Source organism: Eucalyptus grandis, chromosome 11 (genome assembly GCF_016545825.1).
Source record: "Eucalyptus grandis isolate ANBG69807.140 chromosome 11, ASM1654582v1, whole genome shotgun sequence".
NCBI lineage: Eukaryota > Viridiplantae > Streptophyta > Magnoliopsida > Myrtales > Myrtaceae > Eucalyptus > Eucalyptus grandis.
In genome coordinates this window covers 39,907,213-39,928,857 of record NC_052622.1, presented here as the reverse complement: position 1 = coordinate 39,928,857, position 21,645 = coordinate 39,907,213, and the positions used below count along the sequence as shown (strand labels likewise).

At 39.5% G+C, this 21,645-nt stretch overlaps 2 protein-coding genes across 3 annotated transcripts; both read right to left on the bottom strand.

Annotated features, from left to right (window-relative positions):
- Window positions 1-971: 971 nt before the first annotated feature.
- Window positions 972-7,311, bottom strand: LOC104426396. 2 transcript variants are annotated; one of them, XM_039304040.1, is made up of 13 exons: window positions 7,116-7,311; window positions 5,939-6,594; window positions 5,436-5,533; window positions 5,233-5,319; window positions 4,978-5,143; window positions 4,298-4,879; window positions 3,943-4,085; window positions 3,660-3,857; window positions 3,462-3,552; window positions 3,220-3,385; window positions 2,450-2,560; window positions 2,281-2,374; window positions 972-1,420 (listed from the first exon to the last, which is right to left on the bottom strand). In XM_039304040.1, exons 2-13 carry the CDS (start codon window positions 6,317-6,319, stop codon window positions 1,375-1,377), a joined length of 2,163 nt encoding a protein of 720 aa, XP_039159974.1. In that variant the 5' UTR covers window positions 6,320-6,594; window positions 7,116-7,311; the 3' UTR covers window positions 972-1,374. The 2 variants fall into 2 exon arrangements, with proteins under 2 accessions (XP_039159974.1, XP_010037747.2); XM_010039445.3 differs by lacking the exon at window positions 7,116-7,311 and having other exon boundaries at window positions 5,939-6,807.
- Window positions 7,312-9,816: 2,505 nt separating this feature from the next.
- LOC104427848 (ataxin-3 homolog) lies at window positions 9,817-10,768 on the bottom strand. Its single transcript, XM_010040869.2, has 2 exons — window positions 10,526-10,768; window positions 9,817-10,212 (listed from the first exon to the last, which is right to left on the bottom strand). Exons 1-2 carry the CDS (start codon window positions 10,766-10,768, stop codon window positions 9,817-9,819), a joined length of 639 nt encoding a protein of 212 aa, XP_010039171.2.
- Window positions 10,769-21,645: the final 10,877 nt, after the last annotated feature.

Below are 21,645 nucleotides of genomic sequence, written 5' to 3'. Positions count from 1 at the left end.
GGTCTTGGGCTCAACATTGGGGTACTCAAGCCCACATGCTGAAGTCCTAGTGTCAAGGACCGTGGCTCAAGGTGAGGGACCATGCCCTAGCCTTGAGGACCCCCGCCCAATCGCTAGGACCCCCAAGCCTAGGTTTTAAGGTCTTGTTTGTAGGAACCAAAGATTCTAGGGCCCAATCGTTGGAAACTCGAGCACAAGCACTAGGGTCTAGAGCCTAGCCTTGAGGACCTTGGCCCAACATATGTGGACTCGGATTGGGGCAGAGGTCGAGTACCTAGACATGGCCACCAAAGACTTGGGATGGCAACGAGGTCCCAAGCTTGAATTCTATGCATCCAAGCACTGGCGTTAGGGTTCTCATACCCAAGTGCCAAGATCCAATTGTATTTTAAAAAGTAATTTTTACTTTTTAAAAATTATTTTCCTAGATTTAATCATGGATTTACTTTTTAAGCAATTTTGTTATTTTTAATATAATTTTTTATTATATTTTAAAAATTTTCTTTTATTTTTTAATTTTTATTCTTTAAAAAATGATTTTATTATATATTTTTAATTACATACTACATATTTTTTAAATTTTATTATATAATTTTATCATATTTTTAATATAACTTTATTATATTTTTCAAATTTTCTTTTAACTTTTTAATAACTTATTTATATTTTTGCAACCAGCTAGAGGAAGAAGAAAATAAAAGAAAAATAAGAAAAGAAAGAACAACTGATTTAACTTGATCCTAGAGTTGTTGCCGAGAATAAAAAATGTTTTTCTACTTCTTAATTCCTAAAAACAAAAAAAAAAATTGCACAATAAATTTCTATTCTCCTTTTTTTCAAGAAACAAAAAACAAAATCAAATACTATTTGACACATTATCAAATAAGCCCTAAATCTCGAGAAAAAGGAAAATACCACCACAGGGTTCCTAAAGGGCCGGAAGCAAGCACCAACGGAGGGCTCAACTCAGCTCAGCAATGACTAGCTTTGGAATAGACAGGGTGTGGAGGAGAGAGGAGTGCGACCTTGGTTCGAATTTAGTCTTTCTTTAGTGAATATTCTTCAAATCAGGTGCAGCTTGGTCTTTTCAGAAGGAAAAAAGATTAAAAAAAAAGAACTCCAACCCTGTCCATAAGACAATGGCTGATGCCGTATCAGATTACCCAAACGAATTATACTACATTGCAATTGCATTACAGGTTAAAGATCACAGCTAGAACAGGGCGACATGTCGCTTCCTGATTTCCAGGAGTCGTACAGCGGCTACAAAATGGACTCCTCTTTCAACTGTTACTACAGGGGGCCAAAAAGGGTTTTGGCAGGCTGAGCCCATGAGTCGTCAAGACACGTTCTCTTTGCGTCAGCTCTCAAGAATCAGTTAGTGCATGGGTAGATCTTTTGAATACTGGATCTTTTTACCCTGCAAGATTGAAAAGAGAAATTAGTGCAGTGCATCAATATACATATTGGTGAGAAATCGTTCCATAGGAACACCCATTGCTTTCAGTAGATATATCTTCAAAATTGACCTTGCAGCATGTACACACCAAATTGTCATGTAGAAGGTACTCATCTACTCCAGTTTCACGGAATTGAGATTTTGAAGATACCGGCTTGTCATTCATAAAGAGTTAATCCACATGAACATTTAAATCTAGATGTACACTAGATGTGTCATATATGGCAAAGCCATGTCAATGTTGAGTTGTCATTTGACTAGATTAAGTTATCAATAGTTGGCAATCATCTTGTGAAATGATACTGATAAGGCTTTGAATCTTTAGCTCCATGAAGGTTATAAAGTGAACAATGTTAATGGGGCACTCCGTGAAAAAAACCAAGGTCATGCCACTGCTCCTCATCTTCGCACAAGAAATTTAAATTCAAACTCTGGTTTTCAAGAAAAAGATTGACTGTAGCTTTTCAGTGTAAGTTGTGCCTAGTCCTAAGCCACAAAGGGAGGGATGTTCTTTTAAGAGCATCACATGATAGTACTCTTGAACCAAGAGCAGTTATCCAATTAAAAGTAAAGAGATAGGAGGACACAGACGATGGGAAAGTTGGATAGCTAACACCGGTCTAATAATACCACCACAGGGTTCCTAAAGGGCCGAAAAGAATTAACATGCAACAAAGACATCAACTACTCTTGAAGGAGTCTACGAATGTTCTATTGCACAACAAGCTTGACACAAAAAATTCATGATGACAGAGAAGTCACATAAATGCAATACATAAAAAACCAAACATCTTTTAATAGAATATTATTAGCACACTTACACTGAAGAGATGTATCTGTCAATTTCTTGTTTCTTTTCTGAATCAAAGACAGTCCATTTTTCTTCTGCTACAACTGAATCACGCTTTATAACATCTGCAAGTAAACAGAGATAAAATGTCATATTATCCAGTTAACATCACATGAAATTAGCAGTATGTCAAAACCAACCTTGAAGCAATACATCAGGTTCACCTTTGTACACTTTCAACTTCCAAAAGGTATGCCCCTGGCCATCCACAATGACAGGCTCTGTTCTAACGGCATCTGATCTCTGCCCCTCTACATAATTTTTAGTATCCATTGTAACATTATTAGCACGTAAAGTGAGAAAGAAACTATGCTTTGAAAGCACACAAATATCCTGAGAATTAAGAAATCTACATTTGGTGGAGCCAAAGACAATGCAATTAGGACAAGAATCAATTCAGTATATACTGATGTGCGACTATCTCAAGTCTCAATAACCACATAAAGCCAGAACACGAAGTGCGTGTGATAGGGTCTCTGGAAAGTCCTACCATAACCAGCTGAGTATAATTTTAATACAGTTGTATGCATAGTCTCTCGTCCTAGCTGAATTCCACAAAGAAACAGATCTATGTACTAGCAGTTAACATGTTAGGCAATTGCTAAGATGAAGCCTTACCGCAAAATCTAATGACAAACTCACTAGGATTTTTACAACTTGGAAAAAAATGGCAAAATTACTAGTGTTTTGACACCCACTACACCTTAGCAGAGGCTTTTCTAATGTACCACCACCTTCAAGGTCCTCTGAAAAGAAAGAAATATAATAAATCTTTTACCAAAGTTTTCTATTACCAAAATGTTTGGAACTTGTCTTCCTAAGAGAACCCTTTTCTGTTTTACATTACCATAAGGACTCAAATTACTGGAAATTTTCATCAGACAACAAACATCAAGATCTTAGAACGTACTCTTGGATATCCTGCTCATCTCCAGCATCTCAGCTTGAACCTGGGTGATTTCATGTTTTACTTGTGACACAATAGCATCATGCTCTGAAAATGAAAGAGGAACACCATTTTTTGCGATAATAGCTTCAGCCACCTCATTCTTCATCTTCTGCTTTAAAAGTTTCTCCTGTACAACAAGAGATCAGATGAGAAATGGTTGACAGTCATTTCTCAGCTAAAATATCCCCAGCAATAATCAGTACCTTGTCCTTCACTTCAAGAAGCTTTCCTCTTGTTTCCTTTCCATTTTCAACATATTGCAGATTCTGCTCTTCTATCCATCCCCTCAGGTTTCTAGAAAAAAAATATATATTAAGAAAAGTTGGTGACCCATCTTGTTAAGGGGAAGGTAATGCAATATGAAAAGGAAAAAAGCGTCCACAATAACCAACACAACTTACTCCGTACTCAGAGCTTCATCACAAAGAAAATTTAAAAGCCTAAGCTTTTTTGATAGGTCTAATTCATCATATCCATCAGCACCTTTATCAAGGCAACCAAGAGGAAAGTCTTCAAATGGACATTTAGAGTCGGAGAGATATTTCCCAATAGCTTGCAACCATGAATTCCTATCATCCGCCGAAGTGATAGATGGAGACCTATCCACAGAAGCATTAAGGATTCAGAAATTTTTCACAAGAGCAAAATAATAGAGACTTTGTAAGAGTTTCAAATGAAACATACTCATCCCCCATATCCTTCAGTATCAAAGAAATCAATTGGATATGAAATCGAACAATTAAAGAGGCCTGCCCATGGCGCCGCCTTCTCCCACATGTTAATTCTCTAAGTATAGATTCAGCTTCTCCTTTTCTGATATCAAGGACCTGACATAAAATTGGCATAACAAAAGTAAAGTGTATAAATATTATTGCCCTGATTGAATATATCCAGAATTTACCAATAAAACCATCAGGAGAATACAGTTAATTACTGATTTGTTTCCTTACCCGATATGGCTATTATTGCAAACACCTCTAACAATTGTAAGTAAGAAATCTCAGCAAAAAGGGCTGAACCAATTTATAGTGAAACTTGCCTTGCCAAAAGCAGCACAAAATTCCAAAAATTGCAATGCGTCTCCAGTGACCTCAGAAGGCAACTCAACACCAGCCACACCAGTCAAGAGGATGCCTTCTGGCAGCGGGATGTCAGCATGCAACTCCTTCTGAAGGATCGCAGAATCGCCATTGACCTTAACTGGATCTGCAGTAGACTTACTTTTCACTGCAGCTTGATAGGCTCTTGCAGCCAGTGATCCTGCAGCATCCTGTCCCACGTTGGGTTTCTCTTCATTAACGAGATCAGAAGATATACCACTGGACACATCTACCATCATGTTCTTTCTCACTTTAACCCCACGCTTGTTCTTCTTATTGCGTTGTACCTCCCTATCAGAAACTTTGTCACTGTCACTAGGTTTCTTCAGGGTTCTGTCCTTCAGAATAGATTCATCATCAACATCGGTATTGTGCATTTCATTTAGGTCATCAGATTTTCTTTTCTTCGAAGACTTCTTATCAGAGTTGGCTGTTGAACTATCCAACTTCAAATTCAGGTCAATGTTGCGATCAGAAGAATTCTCCTTTCCCCGTTTTCTTGGTGAGAGAACAGCAAGGTTCTGGCAGTGATTCCAGCAACAGTTGTTGTAAGTCCTCTCAAAAGATTCATTAAAATGAAACGCATATTAAACAAAAGACAATTGTAAGCTTGGCATACCTCGTCTGAATCAGAATTCAATGATGAGACATCTACAGGGTTTGCGGGCTTGTTGAGATCAAGGCTATCAGGACCTCCGACATTCAACATCTCAGAGACAGAGGAAAATCCAGTCTTTTTAGCCGTGTGTACTAATATACCAGTGGGTTTGTGACCCCTTTTCTTCCTGTAAGAATGGTTATTCACCCGTCACCCAAGCCACCAAAGCAACAAACAGTGCAAAACCAAAATGATTTAGGACAACCAAAGACTTACATGCAAAAGCTACAGTTGCAAATGCCTCTGCATTTAGGGCATTTCCAGTCCTCCAACACTGCCACATCTGCCGCTTTCTCTCCATATCTTAGATTTGAAAAAACAAAACACAACGGATCGCCAAATGGATCATACCACTATTGACATAAAATGCATATCCAAACGATCGACATAAAGACAAACAAAACATCCGCCATTCTAACCTGTTCAAGAGGCACTTGTGACAAAACTTAATGGTACACTGCTTGTCTCCTTTCATGTTTCTGCAAGCAGCTGTGAAATCCAACGTCTTCTGACGGCACTGTAACATTCAAACAGCCAGGAAAAAAAAAAAAAAGAGGGAAGTCAACACCGAAATTTCCCAAAAGAATGCAGTGAAAAATGGTTTCACATCGCTTTCATTTTCCAGTACCCAAAATCAAGCATTGGCGCAACAGCCGCGCACAAGCAGAAAAAGCCACGGGCAAAAGAAAAGGGATACGGCAGTGAACAAGCGTCCACGGTAACCACCGTTTCACGCTCCGTAAAAACATCGTCATCCTCCAACGACAAACCAAGACTCTAGAAATTCAAACGCAAGATTCAACAAACTGAAAGAACGAAAAACGCAAGATCCTGCCACCACGACCTCGCAGAACAATCACCGAACCAAGAGAGAACAACACCGGACGAGCACGAATTCGAGCGAGCAAAGCTCGAATTTTACCTGGTGGCACGTCTTGCCATTAAAAGGGCAGTAGATTCGGCCCCCGACGACTCGAACTCCGGGGTTGCTGTTGCGCTTAGCAATGCTCGACCCGTCGCCGCCGCCGCCGTCGCCCTCCTTCCTCTTGCTCTGGCTCTGGCTCTGGCTCTGGCTCTTCTCCTTCCGCGCACAGGGAGAGACCTCGCTCTGGCGACTCTGGCGAGCTAGAAGGGACGGCCATGCGGGACGACGCTGCGTCTTCCGCTCCGACGCAGAGAGAGAGAAAGACGGAGAAGAGAGAGAGAGATCGGAAAAGCCAACGATGGGATGGGATCTCTGCTTTACGTGGGCTGGAGCGACTCCTTGCAGAGAAAAGTCGCATCGAAGCACGAGTCTTCTCATTAAATAATACGAATTCTGGATTTGGAAGAGATTTGAAATTTGGAGTTCCTCCCCATTCCCTCTTCGCCAGTTGGCGCCAACTCTATTTCTCTCTCTCTCTCTCGAAATGTTTGCTTTTCAGGGGCGTGAAAAGAGTCGAAAACGAAAAGCGCGCTTCGCAGTTTTTCCTCGTTCGGACAGTGCGCTGGCTGGGGGATTTTGTCGGATTGGAGGGGGATGTGCCAGAAAAGAAAAGGAGGGAAAATGCCCATGGATTTATGACAGTCTCATCCGTCCTAAAATGAAGATGTTCCGAAGATTATTAATGCCCCAAATCCGTAGCGTTGAATTGAGCTGCGGATGCTCTTAATTATTCACCCCTCTTCGCCATTAAAGTCGTGGGTTTCGACTGTTCGCGCGATTCGTGTCCGAAGGACGAAGATGATTGATGCCGATGATTTACTCATGTAATGCGGCAATGTTGGAAAGGAAAATTGAGTATCACTTTTTGAATTTGGTATTCACATAAAGAATATAAATCATTCTCCATTATAACCAAAATATAGATTTCTTTTACTGTCTAACAGCAATTTCATCATGCGAAAACCGATTAATTTTCATGTATAGATTTACTTTACTTTTGATTGAAGTTGATTGTAAATTGAAAAAGGAAGTATTAGGAATGGAATAAAAAAAAAAAAGCCAGTACGCGGGCAAAAGTGGACGTCCTCTCACCAAGTTGAGATACCCATTTTATCCTCGGAACGTAGATAGAAGACGCTTTTCAAATCGAGATTGCGTGAAACCCTCATTTTACCAGGGGAGTAATGTCCTTTGACAGCCTGTTGGAGAAGGGGAATCGGCTTTGGAGTTCCTCCTCGTTCGTCCTTGAGCGAGAAGCTTTTCTGGATTTAACGTTGGCCCGATAAAGAAGGGGCGTCAGGCTGTGTACATTGGCTCCTATACGCTCCTTCCCGTTCGCTCTTCCGGAGGATGTTTTTGGAGGGATCCCATCCGTGGACTTTGTTCTGTGTTTTACGCAATGCTGATTGCTGAGCGAGGCTTGGACTCGGTTTTTGCGGTGGTTGATCGGTCCTCTAGGATGGCTTATTTCATCCGTTGTGAAGAAGACGTCGGACGCGATCCAAGGGGCGAAGGTACTTTTCTCGAATTAAAAAATACAACAAGTTGCGCGGGATTTTTTAATGGAATACCTCATGTCATGACATCGGCGTCCTCGATCCAGTCACTTCTGGCTAATTTCCATCGTGTATTCAACTGTACTTTGAATGATGGCAGCACAGTGAATCACACTTCAAGCAATCTAATTCCGTGTATTTGCTGAGTTGAAAACGGATGTTGCATTTGCTCAGGCTGACTTTGCATATAACAGCGCAATTCATTTGGCTGTTTACGCTATGGGATGGCTTGGAACAGATTGTTACTCGGCATTTCCTAACAACGTCATTGCGTGGAATTTGGCTGAACAAGCCTCATTTGGTTTAGTTTTTGTAATGAGCTTTGGGCCTCTAAAACCTCTTTGAAAATACAAAGCATTTGGTAAGTATTTTTTAGATTCCCTTTGCCAAATGCTAACATTCCAAATGCTGAAAACATATTACAGATAGAGATCTACTTTGGGTTTTTAACACTTTGAATATGCATAGTCTACTGTTCATCCGCCTATTCATACTATTCCTCGACCATCCCTCTTCCTCGATCGCCCACCTAAGATCTAACAACCATCACTATCGCCTAGGGGTTGCACCTCCCTGGCAACCACTACTTAGGGTGATGCGACTTACAACTCAGGCAACATCACTTGCATCACGCAACAACACTTGGGAGTTGCAACCTCATGCGCTTTGATCATGCGACTCAGGCAATGCCTAAGGTCACGCAACCTTAGGCCGCCTTACTTGAGGTTCACACAACCTCAAGTAGCGATTTGGCCGTCCAATAATTTTCCGAATGTTATGTAGCGATTTATCTCCACCATATTTAATTTTTAGATTTAAAAAAGAATGGTAAAAGCCATTTATCAATGTGGATTTTACTAAATGGTATTCACACAAAAGTTATTTTTCAATACTATTTAAGATTATAATTTATCAAATAGTATAATATTTTGAAAATTTTCTTTATTTTAAAGATATTTTTATTTTTCCAAGCCTATTTTCTCACAGTCAAATCAAACGGACCATCAATTAACACACGGGAGAAAGTAACACAGATTGGCTGAGGCGAGGCCTTGTTACCAACCGTGGAGGTGTACTGCGTTTGGAGTTGACGACGATGTCGTGATTTATCTGCCGAAGCAAGGCCAGTACGGCAAATTTACTCGTACTTTGTCAGCATGTCTAGACATTCATATTACCAGGACGTGTCAATGGGGTCGCATCCCTTTGGCACGAATTGTACTTCGAATTTCAATGTTCTTATACGTGATGCCCATTCAGACTCGTTAGAAAAAAAAATCGACATTATTCATAAAAATGCATATATTCACTTTCACTTTTGAATACCCACATTGAGTAGTTTTCTTCTCCAACAGCAACTTTAGAAGAATTCTTATTAATACATACATGCTGAGCCTCTTGAGCTAATGCAAATCAATCTCTCCCCCTCAAAGATCCACCTATGTCGCCCCGCCGACGCTGCCTATATTGCATCCCTATCTGAACTACCGCGCCATGGTTTGCAAGGTCTTAAGTTCGTTCCCTGTCTCCGCACGTTCCGATTATGGAGGCTCCGTCGACAGCTGCGTCGGTCAAGGTTGTGCTCCCACCATCGTCGAGGGAGCTGCACAGGCCCACGGCGGGGCTAAATCTGGCTTTGCATCTTTGGCAGAGCGAAATTTGGCTCGGTTAATGACGGCGCAACCTCCGGAGCCATACCAAGGACAACGATGCCGGATATGGACCAGTCATGGGCTCGCCAATCGTGCAATGGAGCGGCGGCCGGGGTGTCATGGAAGAGAAGTTGGTGGTTGGGTGGCTGTGAGCGAATCACAAGCTAGAGTCGGCTACATCAGCGGCGGGGTGATCGCGACGGACCGGACAGTAAGGTTGTGGTCGGCTGATGGTGAAGGACGACAAGATGGAAGTAATTTTTTTTTTCCGATCCTTTACTGCTGGGTTGTTTGTCGCAATTAAGAGTGAGTTTGACCTTATTCCGAACGGAATCTCAACGGTTTCCTTGTTTTTCTTGCAAAAAAAAAAAAAAAGTGCCTTGAAAATCCACGTGACATCTCCATATGGCAAAGTAGCCATATGGACATCTTCGGCAAAAAAATATTAGTATATATTCGAACTCATCCAAGGTTGAATACAGTACAGAAAATCTAATTACGCCCCTCGACTATTAATGTACGAACTCTTTTGTCGAGAAAATGCCATGCTTCATTTTGACTTATCATCTCATCTCGTTGATAGAACACGATCATTGCAATCAAAATCCTAAGCTAACCCTCCATTGATGGAACAGACTGGAGAAAGGAAAATAATCCACTTCAGACCTCACATTGCATCGCGCGCACCCACCGTCCCTATCCCCTTGGCACCATCTTCAGGTGGCGACCGAGTGCCATCGTTGCCGCTGCGAGCTTGACCCGCCGGCTTGGTGCTCGTTTCCAGCAATTTCCCCCTGACAAGATAGACGGTCCAGCCGAGGCGTTCGAGGGAGTCAATGTAGGCAGGCACATAAAAACCGGGCACGTGCTCCGGCGCCTCGTGGTGGCAGTCGAATTCGTACCACTCGCCGTCCACCTTCCGGACGCAGGTCCAATCTTCCTTATAGTCCCGGAGACAAATGAGGGCACTCTCCTGCTCAAAATCAATCAGGGATTTCCTAGCATTCCGGGGGTGAAGTGGGGTGATTTGTATATCCCATGTTTTTAAGGCCTCTTGCAAGACCTGCAATTGCTAGAAAAATATTATTTAACCTTACGAGTGAAATTGATTATTCAAGAAAAATAATAAATAAAAATCCACCATCGTCATCGTATCTGACATGCATTGATTAATGAGAAAAAGTGCAAATTTTTTCTTCAAAATGAGGGGAAAAAAATCTACATCTTATTAAACGAGTTCCATTTAAAGTATCAAAGGGGCTTCCCTAAAATTCGAATGAGGGGTCTTTTGAATCTTAGTGGTCTTGTTTCTTGACTTCGATAGAAGCGAAAGAAAAGAAAGGAATCCAATTGGAGAATCAATAAGTTGGGTAAACCTCGACCTGGAAGCCGAAGCCGTCGAACCAAAAATGACGGGAGGAGTACGCTGAGAGGTTGAATTCTCGCTTTAAATTGAGATGCTCCTTTCGGTCGAGCTTGATCGTGATTGCTGTCAAATCAGATTCACCGAAGAGAGGCCCCTGTAGCAGTGCGTTGAGGCAGTGCACGGCAGAAGGAGTCGACCTGTCACGCCGCGTCTCATGGTACAGCTTCGCTCCTCGGTTGCTCGATCCTGCCATTTTAGGACCTTGTCCAAACCACAGCGATCGTGTCTCCAAAGATAAATCTTGAAAAAGAAATCGACTTACTTTGTTCTTAGAGCTCGATCAAGTTGGGGGTGACCACAGGTGACTCATGAAAGCTGAAGAGAAGATGAAAAAAAAAAATCGAGAGCAAAAAATGCGAAAGAAAAGTGATAGAAATTACGTATGAGTATACTATTATATAGTTGCGGTGACATGTATTTTCGGGGATATAAATATATTTGTCCAGAAATTGTAATTGAAACTACCCGTGGGTCTCACAAATTCGTAATTGCTTATGGTGTAGTAAATTGTATCTAGACCATACTTACTCATAGCCAACACATGCGAGGTGTGCCTGGAATAGTGGTATTCCTGCCAGCTGGATATTTGATTAATTTCCTTATTCGGTAAAATAAATAGTGTTTCTAAATGGCGATCCAATTTAATTTAAGTCATTTCAGACAGAAACAATCTTAATATGAACTGAAGAGAGAGACGCTCTTTTTAATTTTAAAATTTGAAGTAATCTTTAATTTGATTGAAATTTCAGATTCTGGATCCCCATTCTAGCATTCGAAGCATTTACGAGGCCTACTGTAATTTTTCAAATACCTCATAATCATCTGAAAATGCCCTACACCCTTCATTTAATGATCTAAGAAGGATCCCGAAATGGGAAATTTCGAAACTCAACCAAATCAATTTTATCCACCTCACTATAACTCAAACCAGAACTTTTTTTTTTTTTTTTTTTGGGTCGTTCTCAAACCAGAATTGAACTTTAAATAAATAAAAAACCCTGAAATTTTTATTTTTTTTTTTGGGTTTGTTGCACAGCCTTATTACAAATCAGGATTAATTCGAAGAGCCTGCTTGAAATTTAATAAATATTACCAAAGAAGTATCTTCGAGCTAATGAACTCCTAAATTTTCAATTTATTTTAGCTAAAGTGTGGGGGAAAACGAACGAACAGGTATATTATGGCTACATTTGGTGGAGCTCTGGGCAAATACAGAGTCATTTTCTTAAAGACGTTTGACTCGAATTGTATTTGCTAAAATAAAAAGCGCCTGGATAATTGAGTTTTAGTATATTTTGTGTAAAGTAATTTCGAAGTAAAAAGGAAGAAAAGCAAAAGAGATGGTCATGGTAACTGGTAAGTAACCCAACCGCTTCCTTCTTGTCGGTACTACCCGCGGTCTTCCTTGTTCAGATCCAGCTCCGTGTGGATCTTCTTCCTTTGAGCCTTCCTGCCGACGAAGAAGCGTTGCCCTCACCATCGGCGCTGCTGTCGGCCTCCGTCTCGCTCCCCGTCGTCGCTTTCAAAATCGTCTGCCTATGTTCAATGAGCGCGATGACTTTTACCCAGCTCAAGCGAGGGCCGCCACGAGCCCGAATGAGGGCTCTGAGGTTGTGTGACCTTGGCGAGCCTCGCGATGAACCAATCTAAGCAAAAATAGATTTGAGTGAGGGCCATCATAAGCCCGAGCAAGGGCTCCAAGGTAATGCGACCCTAGCAAAGAGTAGATCTCAGCAACCCTTGACACTCATTGTTAATGGTTAGATCCAAGTAACAGATCTAAGAAAGGAGCCCATTGTTAAGTGTTGCTTGGGTCTGCAAAGAAGAGTCACGAACAAATCTAGGCTCGTTTAAGTAGGTGGCTCGATCGCGGGGTCAAGCAGTGGGGATAGGCGAGTTTTCAAATTTGCTAGAGATGGCGAGGTCGAGCAATGGCATGATAGAGGAGAGAGGGGAGGAGGATTGTGTGTAAAGTGAGGGTAGATTTGGGATTTAAATAATTTAATGAGGACAAGATGGGAAGACAAAATCATGAGTTTTTATCTTTGTCAAAGCTCACATCTAGCCAATGAGATCCCAAAAAATTTTGCTGAACACCTGAAATTTTCCCCAAAGGAGCATTGGAGGCATTGATCCATGTCGGAAAAATGATCAGTTCAGTTAAAAAGCTATAATATTTAATTCTTCCAATTTTTATAACGTTGTTTTTATACATTTGAGTGAAATTTTAATGTAGCTATTATTTGTAAATTTTTGTTTGAAATTATTGATTTAGTGGCAGTCGGCTTACCTGACACCACGATGGTCTGACATGGATAAATTTTGCAAAGCATGACGAAAGATGAACCGAAGTCGTAACAATCCCCAAACCGCGGACAAAATCTCAAAATCGAGTCCCCCAATTGTCGAAGTCAATCATGCATGACAGTAACGTGGCATAACGATTTATTTGGTCAACAGAGAATGCAGCGAGAAAGTAGGGTAAATGCATTCGAAGCTATATTAATTTTAAGGCAGGTGATTTCGGGTTTTATTTCCGTATATCGACACCTTATCGGACTATCACTATATAAGGTACGTGTCAATTCCTACTTCCGAATTAACATTAAACATCTGACAAAGCATCTTCCAAAGCAAAGCATATCCATGCCTAACATATAATTTTACTGGTTTTTGGGTAATAAATCCCATACACAAAATCATGGAAAGGAAGACACATATCTATCCATATGAATAAATCAAAATACGAAAGATGAAAAATTGATACTGACTTATCAATGTATTCGTCTGATTTAGTCTTTGTTTGCAGAAACCATCAAGTGAATTTAGTACAAGCCCAAAAATCAAATATGAGACAAGTTTTTACCTTTATAGAGCTTTTAAACTTCACACATTGCTACTAGTATTGACAAAATTTTGTATTAAATTTTGTTCTGAACATGTGTTTCCAAAATAAGCCAAATTTAGAAGTTTCAATGGCAAACAAATTTTAGATGGTTTTTACTCCGGGGAAATTTTATTTCTAATTACATTCACATGTGCAGCTATTTTACATTGTATATTAGAAGTTTCTACTGCCCATAGAAATATCTGTAGTGCATGTGCCCTATCTAAATTGTATAAAAACACTATACACATAGTAAGCCCATCTTCGTAGTGTGGTCTATAGATTAGACCAACTTAAAGCACTGTAAACGTAATATCTACATGTGTATATTTATAGAGAGAGAGATATAGATTAGTGCGAAGAGAAATTGGCAACAATATATATTACTCAAAATATTCAAAAAAAATTGTCTTCTTAATATTAAATAACCGTGTTGATTTGAAGGCTTAAAATGCAATATAAATAATCCGAATTGCCACTTGGCAAAATAAATAGAAAATGACATAAATAATTCATAAACTCTAATTCAATATATAAAGGGATAAGTCTTTGCGGAAGTCACAGAACTTGTCACGAAAATGCATTTGAGTCAAAAACTTGAAAAATGCAAATAAATCCTAAAACTTGTCAAAATATTTCATTTGAATCATAAAATCAACGTCATTAGCCTTTTCCGTTAAAAATGTTGACGTGGCATTTAAAATTAATTTTTATTTTCCACGTGGTTTTTTTAATGATTTTTTTATTCATTTAAAAACTAAAAAAATTAGATTTATTCATTTTATCTTATTTTCAACCAAAAAAGAAAAATGAAAATTTATTTAAAAAATAAAACAATTCAAAAAAAAAAAAGGCAGCCTCGCCGGAGGGGCCGGCGAGGGTCGCCAACCCTCGCCCGCCAAGGCGAGGCCCCACCGACCCTAGGCGAGGGTCGGCGACCCTCGCCAAGCTTGGGCGAGGCTGCCCCAGATCTAGGCATGCCGGCCCTTGCGAGGGTCGACGGCCGTCGCCGGCTTGGGTGACACCTTGTCGGCCTCGCTCGGGCCGGCAAGGCTCGCTAGATCCGGCGAGCCTCGCACGAGGGCTGCAATGCCTCGCCCAGGCCGGGCGACGCCGTCGGCCCCCACGAGGTCGGTGTGCCCGGATCTAGGCACCCTTGCCCGAGCTTGGCGAGGGTCGCCCGCCCTCACACAGGGGCCGGCGAGGACCGGCCACCCGCGCCTAGGGCCGACGAGGCTGCCATTTTTTTTTTCGAATTGTTTTCTTTTTTAAATAAATTTTCACCTTTTAATTTTTAAATATTTAAAATCCACGTGAAAATAAAAATTAATTTTAAATGCCACGTTAGCATTTTTAACGGAAAATGCTAACGGCGTCAATTTTATGACTCAAACGAAACATTTTGGCAAATTTTAAATATTTGCATTTTTTGCAAGTTTTATGACTCACATGTATTTTCGTGACAAGTTTTAGGACTTCCACAACACTTATCCCATTTATAAATATAGTCTTGAGATTTTTTTTTATCTTATTTAATATGATTTTTAAACTACTTTCAAATATTTGACGTTGTCTTTAGTTTGTTTGGGATGTTCGATATCCTCCTTTCGATGGTTAGAATTAATGGAATTCACTAATTTAGGCTGCAAACCAATGACTCAAAAGTGGATAAAGGAATTATGCATCGATTTTCCTTAATGTAATTTACCAATACACATAGGCATTTGTCACGTTCCATAAATCCTTCCATGCTCCATAAATCCTTCCATGCTCGTGACATTTATGAGCAATGCTTGGGGTTATCGAGTGAAGAGTGAGAAAGTAGAGGGGACGAACACAACTAGTCCGTGGAAGTGGCGTCGGGAAGGTTGGTGCTAGGAGTTCTAGGATAGAAGTGTACAAAGAAGTTATCCACCATATTGTCCACTAGAACAACTATAGAAGGAAGGCTGGCCTGGCAAATTTCACTCGCCAGATGCCACACGGGTCGTTTCATGGCCAAGGAAACTGTCGGCCCGTGACACGTAATATCATAGCAGGAATCCCTCCAGTAAGTGGGTGAGTCGGAGAATCGAACTCCTCGCTCCAATGTGGGTTGAGCTAAGAAGTACTAGTGGTCTACCCGATCCTAAAAGGGCGAAGAGTGAATTGCCGGGGCAAAAGGTGCTCGAACAAAGCGCGGCTCTCGGCTCTTAGGATGACAATGGGGGCACTAGGAAGAGTCGGTTCCTCACCGAGCGGACACTAGGTTTGAGAAGAACCGAATCCTTGCTAAATATGGATAACATTCTTGGATCAATCGATGAATTCAAATAAGAGGTCTACTACCACGTTTTCAACAATGAAAGAACCTTCATTTGGTTGGCTAGGGTCAAGATGCTTAGTAGGCAAAAATGGTGTTGCCAAAAGATGCGATTAGCGAAAAATGCCACACTTGCCAAAGATTGTGCAGGTGATCGAGAATGGCCTGAACAACTGAGATCAAAAGAGGTTATTAATGGAGCAAAACCTGTTTTGTTGGGCAAGCGTGACCATTCGATGCGAAATCCCGAATGCGATGCATCAATGGTTAAGGGACGCAAGGAAGCGACAAAATAGATCGCAATGAGCATGTTGCGAAATTGAGTGGAGGAGAATGTCACGGTCCGTGAATCCCCCTGTACTCGTGACACTTGTGAGCGGTGCTTGGGGTTATCGAGTGAAGAGTGAGGAGGTGGAGGGGACAAACACAACTGGTCTGTGGGAGTGGTGTTAGGACGATTGATACTAGGAGTTATAAGATAGAATGATTATATCACTTAGTAGCTCTGAAGGCGGGGTTGGCCTCTTGTGCACAAACTGGTCGAGAGTTGATGCCGCTCTCTTGACGAGGCCATAGTAGGCCAAAACTAGTTGTTGAGCCTAAAGAGATCTGTTATCTCACTCGATAAACTAAATGCCTGAGCGAAGCTGGGCGTGGTACAATATCATACAGAGAAACTATTCACTGTATTGTTCGTTGGAACAGCTATAGAATGAAGGCTAGTTTGGCGAATTCCACTCGGTAGGCACAGCATGGGTCGTTTCGCAATCAAGGAAACTGTTGGCCCATGACACATTCATTTTAGAGTAACTTAATCCTTAAGATCTGCAAAGATGACTGCTGCTAAAGTAAATGCACGAGCAATGGAACATCTCAATTTATGTAGGTAGATTGATCAAATCTGAATTTATGGCTTCATAATGGGAAAATTACCAAAATAATTATAAACATATTACAGTTTTTTCAATTAAGTCATAAATCTTTTTTTTTCTGTCAATTTAGCCAAAAACCTTTTACATTTGTGCCAATTTAGTACATCAACCCAATTTTTACTAGCCAACGTTGATGTGGATGCTAGCTGACAACAGTCGTCTGACCAATATTAATGTGTCAATTTTTAATATATATTTTTAAAATTTGTATGTTCTCTATTTTCTTCTTCCTTTAGCCCTTGTCGAATCGGCTAAAGGCCTCATCAGCCACTAGGGTGGCGAGGCGCCTGTGCCACCCTAGTGGTTGGTGAGGTCGAGCTTGCCTAGACTTGGCTAGGTGAGACCTTGGCCGGTGAGGTCTAGGTTGCTAGCTAGAGGAAGAAGAAAATAGAAAAAAAAAAAAAAGAGGAATAAAATTGAAAAATAGAATAAAAAATTAAAGAATTGACACGTCAACGTTGGTCTGCTGGCCGGTGCCGACTGGCCAAAATTGTCCAATTGATTGAATTGACACAAATACAAGAGATTTATAAATGAATTGGAAAAATTATAATAGCCATATGACTATTTTGATAATTTTCCCGTTTTATAAGCTATTGGTATCAAACTTTCCCATTGCCAAACAAGGTGTTGAAGCTCAACCTTTTCATGGAAATGAAGATAAGAAAATGCTCATTATAAAGTAGCTTCTCAAGTAGTATGCTTGCCCAAATTTTCTGGCGGTTCGGGACTTTGAAGTCGAATTTCCTATGAACATTTAATGGACCCTTAAAGAGGTTGTGCCATTTGGAGTGCAAAATCCAAAAAGTACTTACGAGTTTGTTTATTTAATAGGAAAGCTGCTTTTGACTTTCCTATGTTCAAATGATGGAAAATTAATCAATTTGCGAAAAATTGTTTTTCATGGAGTGAAAGTAACAAGCTTGAATTGGGGAAAACAACTTAACCTTTTGGCCAAAATAAATCACTTTCCTTAAACCACCTAATAAATGAATAGTAACTATTTTTCATACCAATAATTTTCATAGAAAATATTTTCTTTTATCAATGCATCTTAAGTTGCTCTTAGATATATGGCTCGACATTCTTGGAAAACGATCATATCGAGTGGCGAGAGGAGAATTGATTGATAGTATCAGTTTCCCTTTCGGTTTCACGGGTTACAAGCTACTTGGCACCGGACCTCTTACACATGGACCCGCGGGAGGTGAAAGATGGCAGCACTTTAAGTCGGAGAGAAATGCTCAAGGTGAGGAATTCGATGACCATTGCATTAAAGTTAGAATCTGAATTTAGACGAGATATTAGCATATCAAGTTTGCATTAATTTAAAAAAATGTTAATTCTATAAAAAATCTCCCAAACTAATACATGCATGTTATTTCTTCTTTAATCATTTTTTTGTCACAAAAATTCCCAATCTAATCCATATATAACACAATTATTCCAAATTGGGGTACCCACACCACATTTGCTCCCAATTTTGGCAAAACTTGTGCCACATTTACCCCCAATCACATGCACAAATTTGAGATCTTTTGAAAGTAAATGTATCACAGGTGTATTAATTTAGAGTAAATGTGGCATGGTGAACCGGTTTAACATAAATTAGTTTGAAGTAAATGTGTCACGTTATACTAATATAGGATTTGGTGGTATTGACCCTTTGCAAAAGGGGGTACCAAATTTAATTTATGAAATGGAACTAAGAATTCCTCCAAATCTTTTAGAACATTTCGAGAGCCTTGATGATGCAACCTCAGAATGGACACCAAGCTTTGATCCTTTTTAGGAAAATTCAAAATATAGGCTTGAAGTGCTCTTATTTTTTCAAATAATGGCTCGAAACATCATTGTTTTCTTAAATAAGGTTCTAAAGTATAACTTATTTCAAATAATGACCCGAAATGATCATATCAATCTCAGAGAATGGCCTAATCTCATTAGCTGAAGGGCATCATCGTTTTTTTATCTTTTCAATCTTTTCCTCTTTTTTTTCCATCTTCCCTCCTCCAGCTGTGGTGGAGGTCACTAGACTTAGGGGGGGACCGCCTTCACTTGACGTTGGCAAGAACTGCCCTCACCCTCACTTATGTTAGTGAGGCCAGGCGAGGGCCACCCTCGCCTGCCCCCTTCTTCAGCCTAAGGTCGGCAACCTTCGCTGGCCACCAACAAGGCACAACAATGGCCAATGAAAAGAAGAGGAAAAATCAAATAGAAAAGAAAAGAAAAAGAGAAGGAAAGAAAAAATTAAAACATATTTAAATACGTGCTTAGATTTTTTTGACTAAAATACCAATTCTTTAATGGTCGGAATAGTCACTAGCTAGCCAAAAATCATTATTTGAGACAATTTGACCACTTCAAATCATTATCTGAAATAATGTTTATTTCGAGTCATTATTTGAAAAAATAATAACACTTTATACTCTTATTTGAAACATGGTCCACTTCTAATTTTTATTTGTGAAAATGATGGCGTTTTATACCTTTATTTGAAATTTTACCATTCTTTTTCGGAGCACAATTTAAGGGATGCAATGGCTTGGTATCCAATTGAATTACAAAATTGTTGGTTCTTTACATAAACACGATTATGGCCTTAATTGCGTGACTCGGAATTGGATTCCATATCTTTGACTCCCGAAAGGAACTGAATTTGAGAGTCTTGATGGCTCCATCTCAAATTGAAGATGGTCGCGGTCTTGCATGAAATTTCAATTAAAGATAAGCACTAAGCAGACTGATCCTGATTGCGATACGAAAGTCAAGAATAATGTATTGCCCAAGTCCATCTCAAATTGAAGATGGTCGCGGTCTTGCATGAAATTTCAATTAAAGATAAGCACTAAGCAGACTGATCCTGATTGCGAGCACGAAAGTCAAGAATAATGTATTGCCCAAGTCCACCTGTCACATAAAATTGATATGCAGTAGTCATTGCGTGGGATCATTTTGAGCCAATATCGGTGGGCTAGGCTTTTGAATGTGGGAGCGCCCAAGTCTTACTCATTTACCTCTCGAGCCTAAGCGGGCCAAGCGGCTTGCTCGCCTGTCGACAGCCTTAGTAACTCGGATATGACGGGGCTTTGCTTTCTCGAAAGTCCTTGACAATGGACGGGGATGCTATAAATGATATAAATAGGCGATAGATGATTCAAATAATTAAATATTTCATCTATCGGATAAATTTAAAAGTAATTTTGGTTAATAAAGAAGCCGTGTTGCAATTACACGTATAAAGTTGTATAAACTGGACAAAATGGATTTTAGGAGCTATTCTATTATTTGTACCATGTCGGCTCATATGCTCGCCATGTGATACTTAATTTTGCTAAAGTGACAGCCACATGGCAAGCCACGCATGCCATACTTTACCACACAAGGCACTACCCACATTCGATCAATTACCATCGGTTTAATAATCCGTCGTCCTCAAATGTTGCTTATGAAACTCACGTGTAAATTTAAGAATGGACGAAAAAGTACTAAATATAACAATTACGATAAAGATAAAATATCTTATAATAAACTTTCATTCCTCTTCCCAAAGACCTATCTATTTCGATTTTTTCCCATTTAAATTTGAAAGCAAATAAAGTTTAAGCATCTTTAAATATATATATATATATATATATATATATATATATGTAACTTACTCGTCTTATCTAAAATCATAACATAAAAAGAGATATATATCTTATTAGATGAATAATATATCATTGAAGTGTAAATTTTGTTGACTATGCGAATGAAAGCATTAACCATTCAATTTAAAATTAAGTTAAAACACTTTGAAGGATAACTCAATTTATATGGATAAATTTCACTAAATATTCACTAATTTAAGCATACAAATAAAAGAATAAAAATTTCAACTCATTTTGAAACGTGCACGTTTATATTTCATTTAGTTTTATTTCCTTCCTTTAAGATGCCCTTTTATATATATACACACTTCAAGCAAATTTGTTCTAGAAAAAATGAGGATGAGAATAAAGTGATCCAAATTCCACTTAATTTGAAAACGAGATATTCTTAGGAAAGAAAGCAAATAAGAGAGAGAGAGGTTAACGAAGTTTATCCATTACTTTAGTATTCGAAATATAGTTAACTACATAGAATTGCCTCTTATCCAAGTCGCACTTGAAATAGATATTAGAATTTTTTTAATCACAAAACTGTTGATAAACATCGAATTAGCCAATCAAATTCTAGCACCAGGATGAAAGGCTCCTTTCCTTGTGTCTTTGTAAGTAGGAGGTTCCTCAATTTATATCGACACCTTTCCCAGACGGAGATATACCGAAAGCACAAGGGATCGTTGCTTCTTAGAGATTGAAGTCCTTGTTTCGCGTACAGCTGTCATTTACGAATATATATTCGTGCAAAGCACGTGGTATTTTTTTGTCACCTCATCCCTCTTTAATGAGAAAAATTGGATCATTGATTTGTCATCTATTACATTCAGTCTTATGGTTATAAATACGATAGATATACACAAAAATTGTCTTTAATACATTTTAAAAACGTATATGCTGGTTTTTCAAGGAGGACAAAAAATGCTCTCAATGGTAAAACCATCAATCCAATCAGAAAATTTTATCTTTTCAAACATGAAATATGAATGGAAAAACATTCGTAAATGTATATCTAATTAGAAATAATAAGTGTATCGATAATTCCAAAACTTATCACGACACCATAATCGAGCTCTAAAACTTAAAAAAACTATAATGAAGTTCTAAAACTTATCAACTTAGTATAATCAAATCATTTTGTTAGTTCTATTCAAATTTGACTGGTAGGAAGTGCGGACGGGATTCGTTTTATTATTTTTTTAAGACAAGTGGTGCCGAGAAAAGAATTACCGTCCGTTGACGCCGTAGGATACCGAACGGAAAAGACGGAGCGGCCCTCGAGAAGCCCCGAGACTCTCAGGACTGCAG

Excerpts from the sequence above, each read along its gene's own strand:
- LOC104426396 (XM_039304040.1), bottom strand. The coding sequence starts at position 6,319 with ATGAGAAGACTCGTGCTTCGATGCGACTTTTCTCTGCAAGGAGTCGCT. Across the intron at positions 4,086-4,297 it reads TTTGTGCTGCTTTTGGCAAG|GTCCTTGATATCAGAAAAGG; the intron begins GCAAGTTTCACT and ends ATTTTATGTCAG. Across the intron at positions 3,553-3,659 it reads GATGAAGCTCTGAGTACGGA|AAACCTGAGGGGATGGATAG; the intron begins GTAAGTTGTGTT and ends TTTTTTTTCTAG.
- LOC104427848 (XM_010040869.2), bottom strand. The coding sequence starts at position 10,768 with ATGGCAGGATCGAGCAACCGAGGAGCGAAGCTGTACCATGAGACGCGG. Across the intron at positions 10,213-10,525 it reads GCTTCGGCTTCCAGGTCGAG|GTCTTGCAAGAGGCCTTAAA; the intron begins GTTTACCCAACT and ends TAGCAATTGCAG.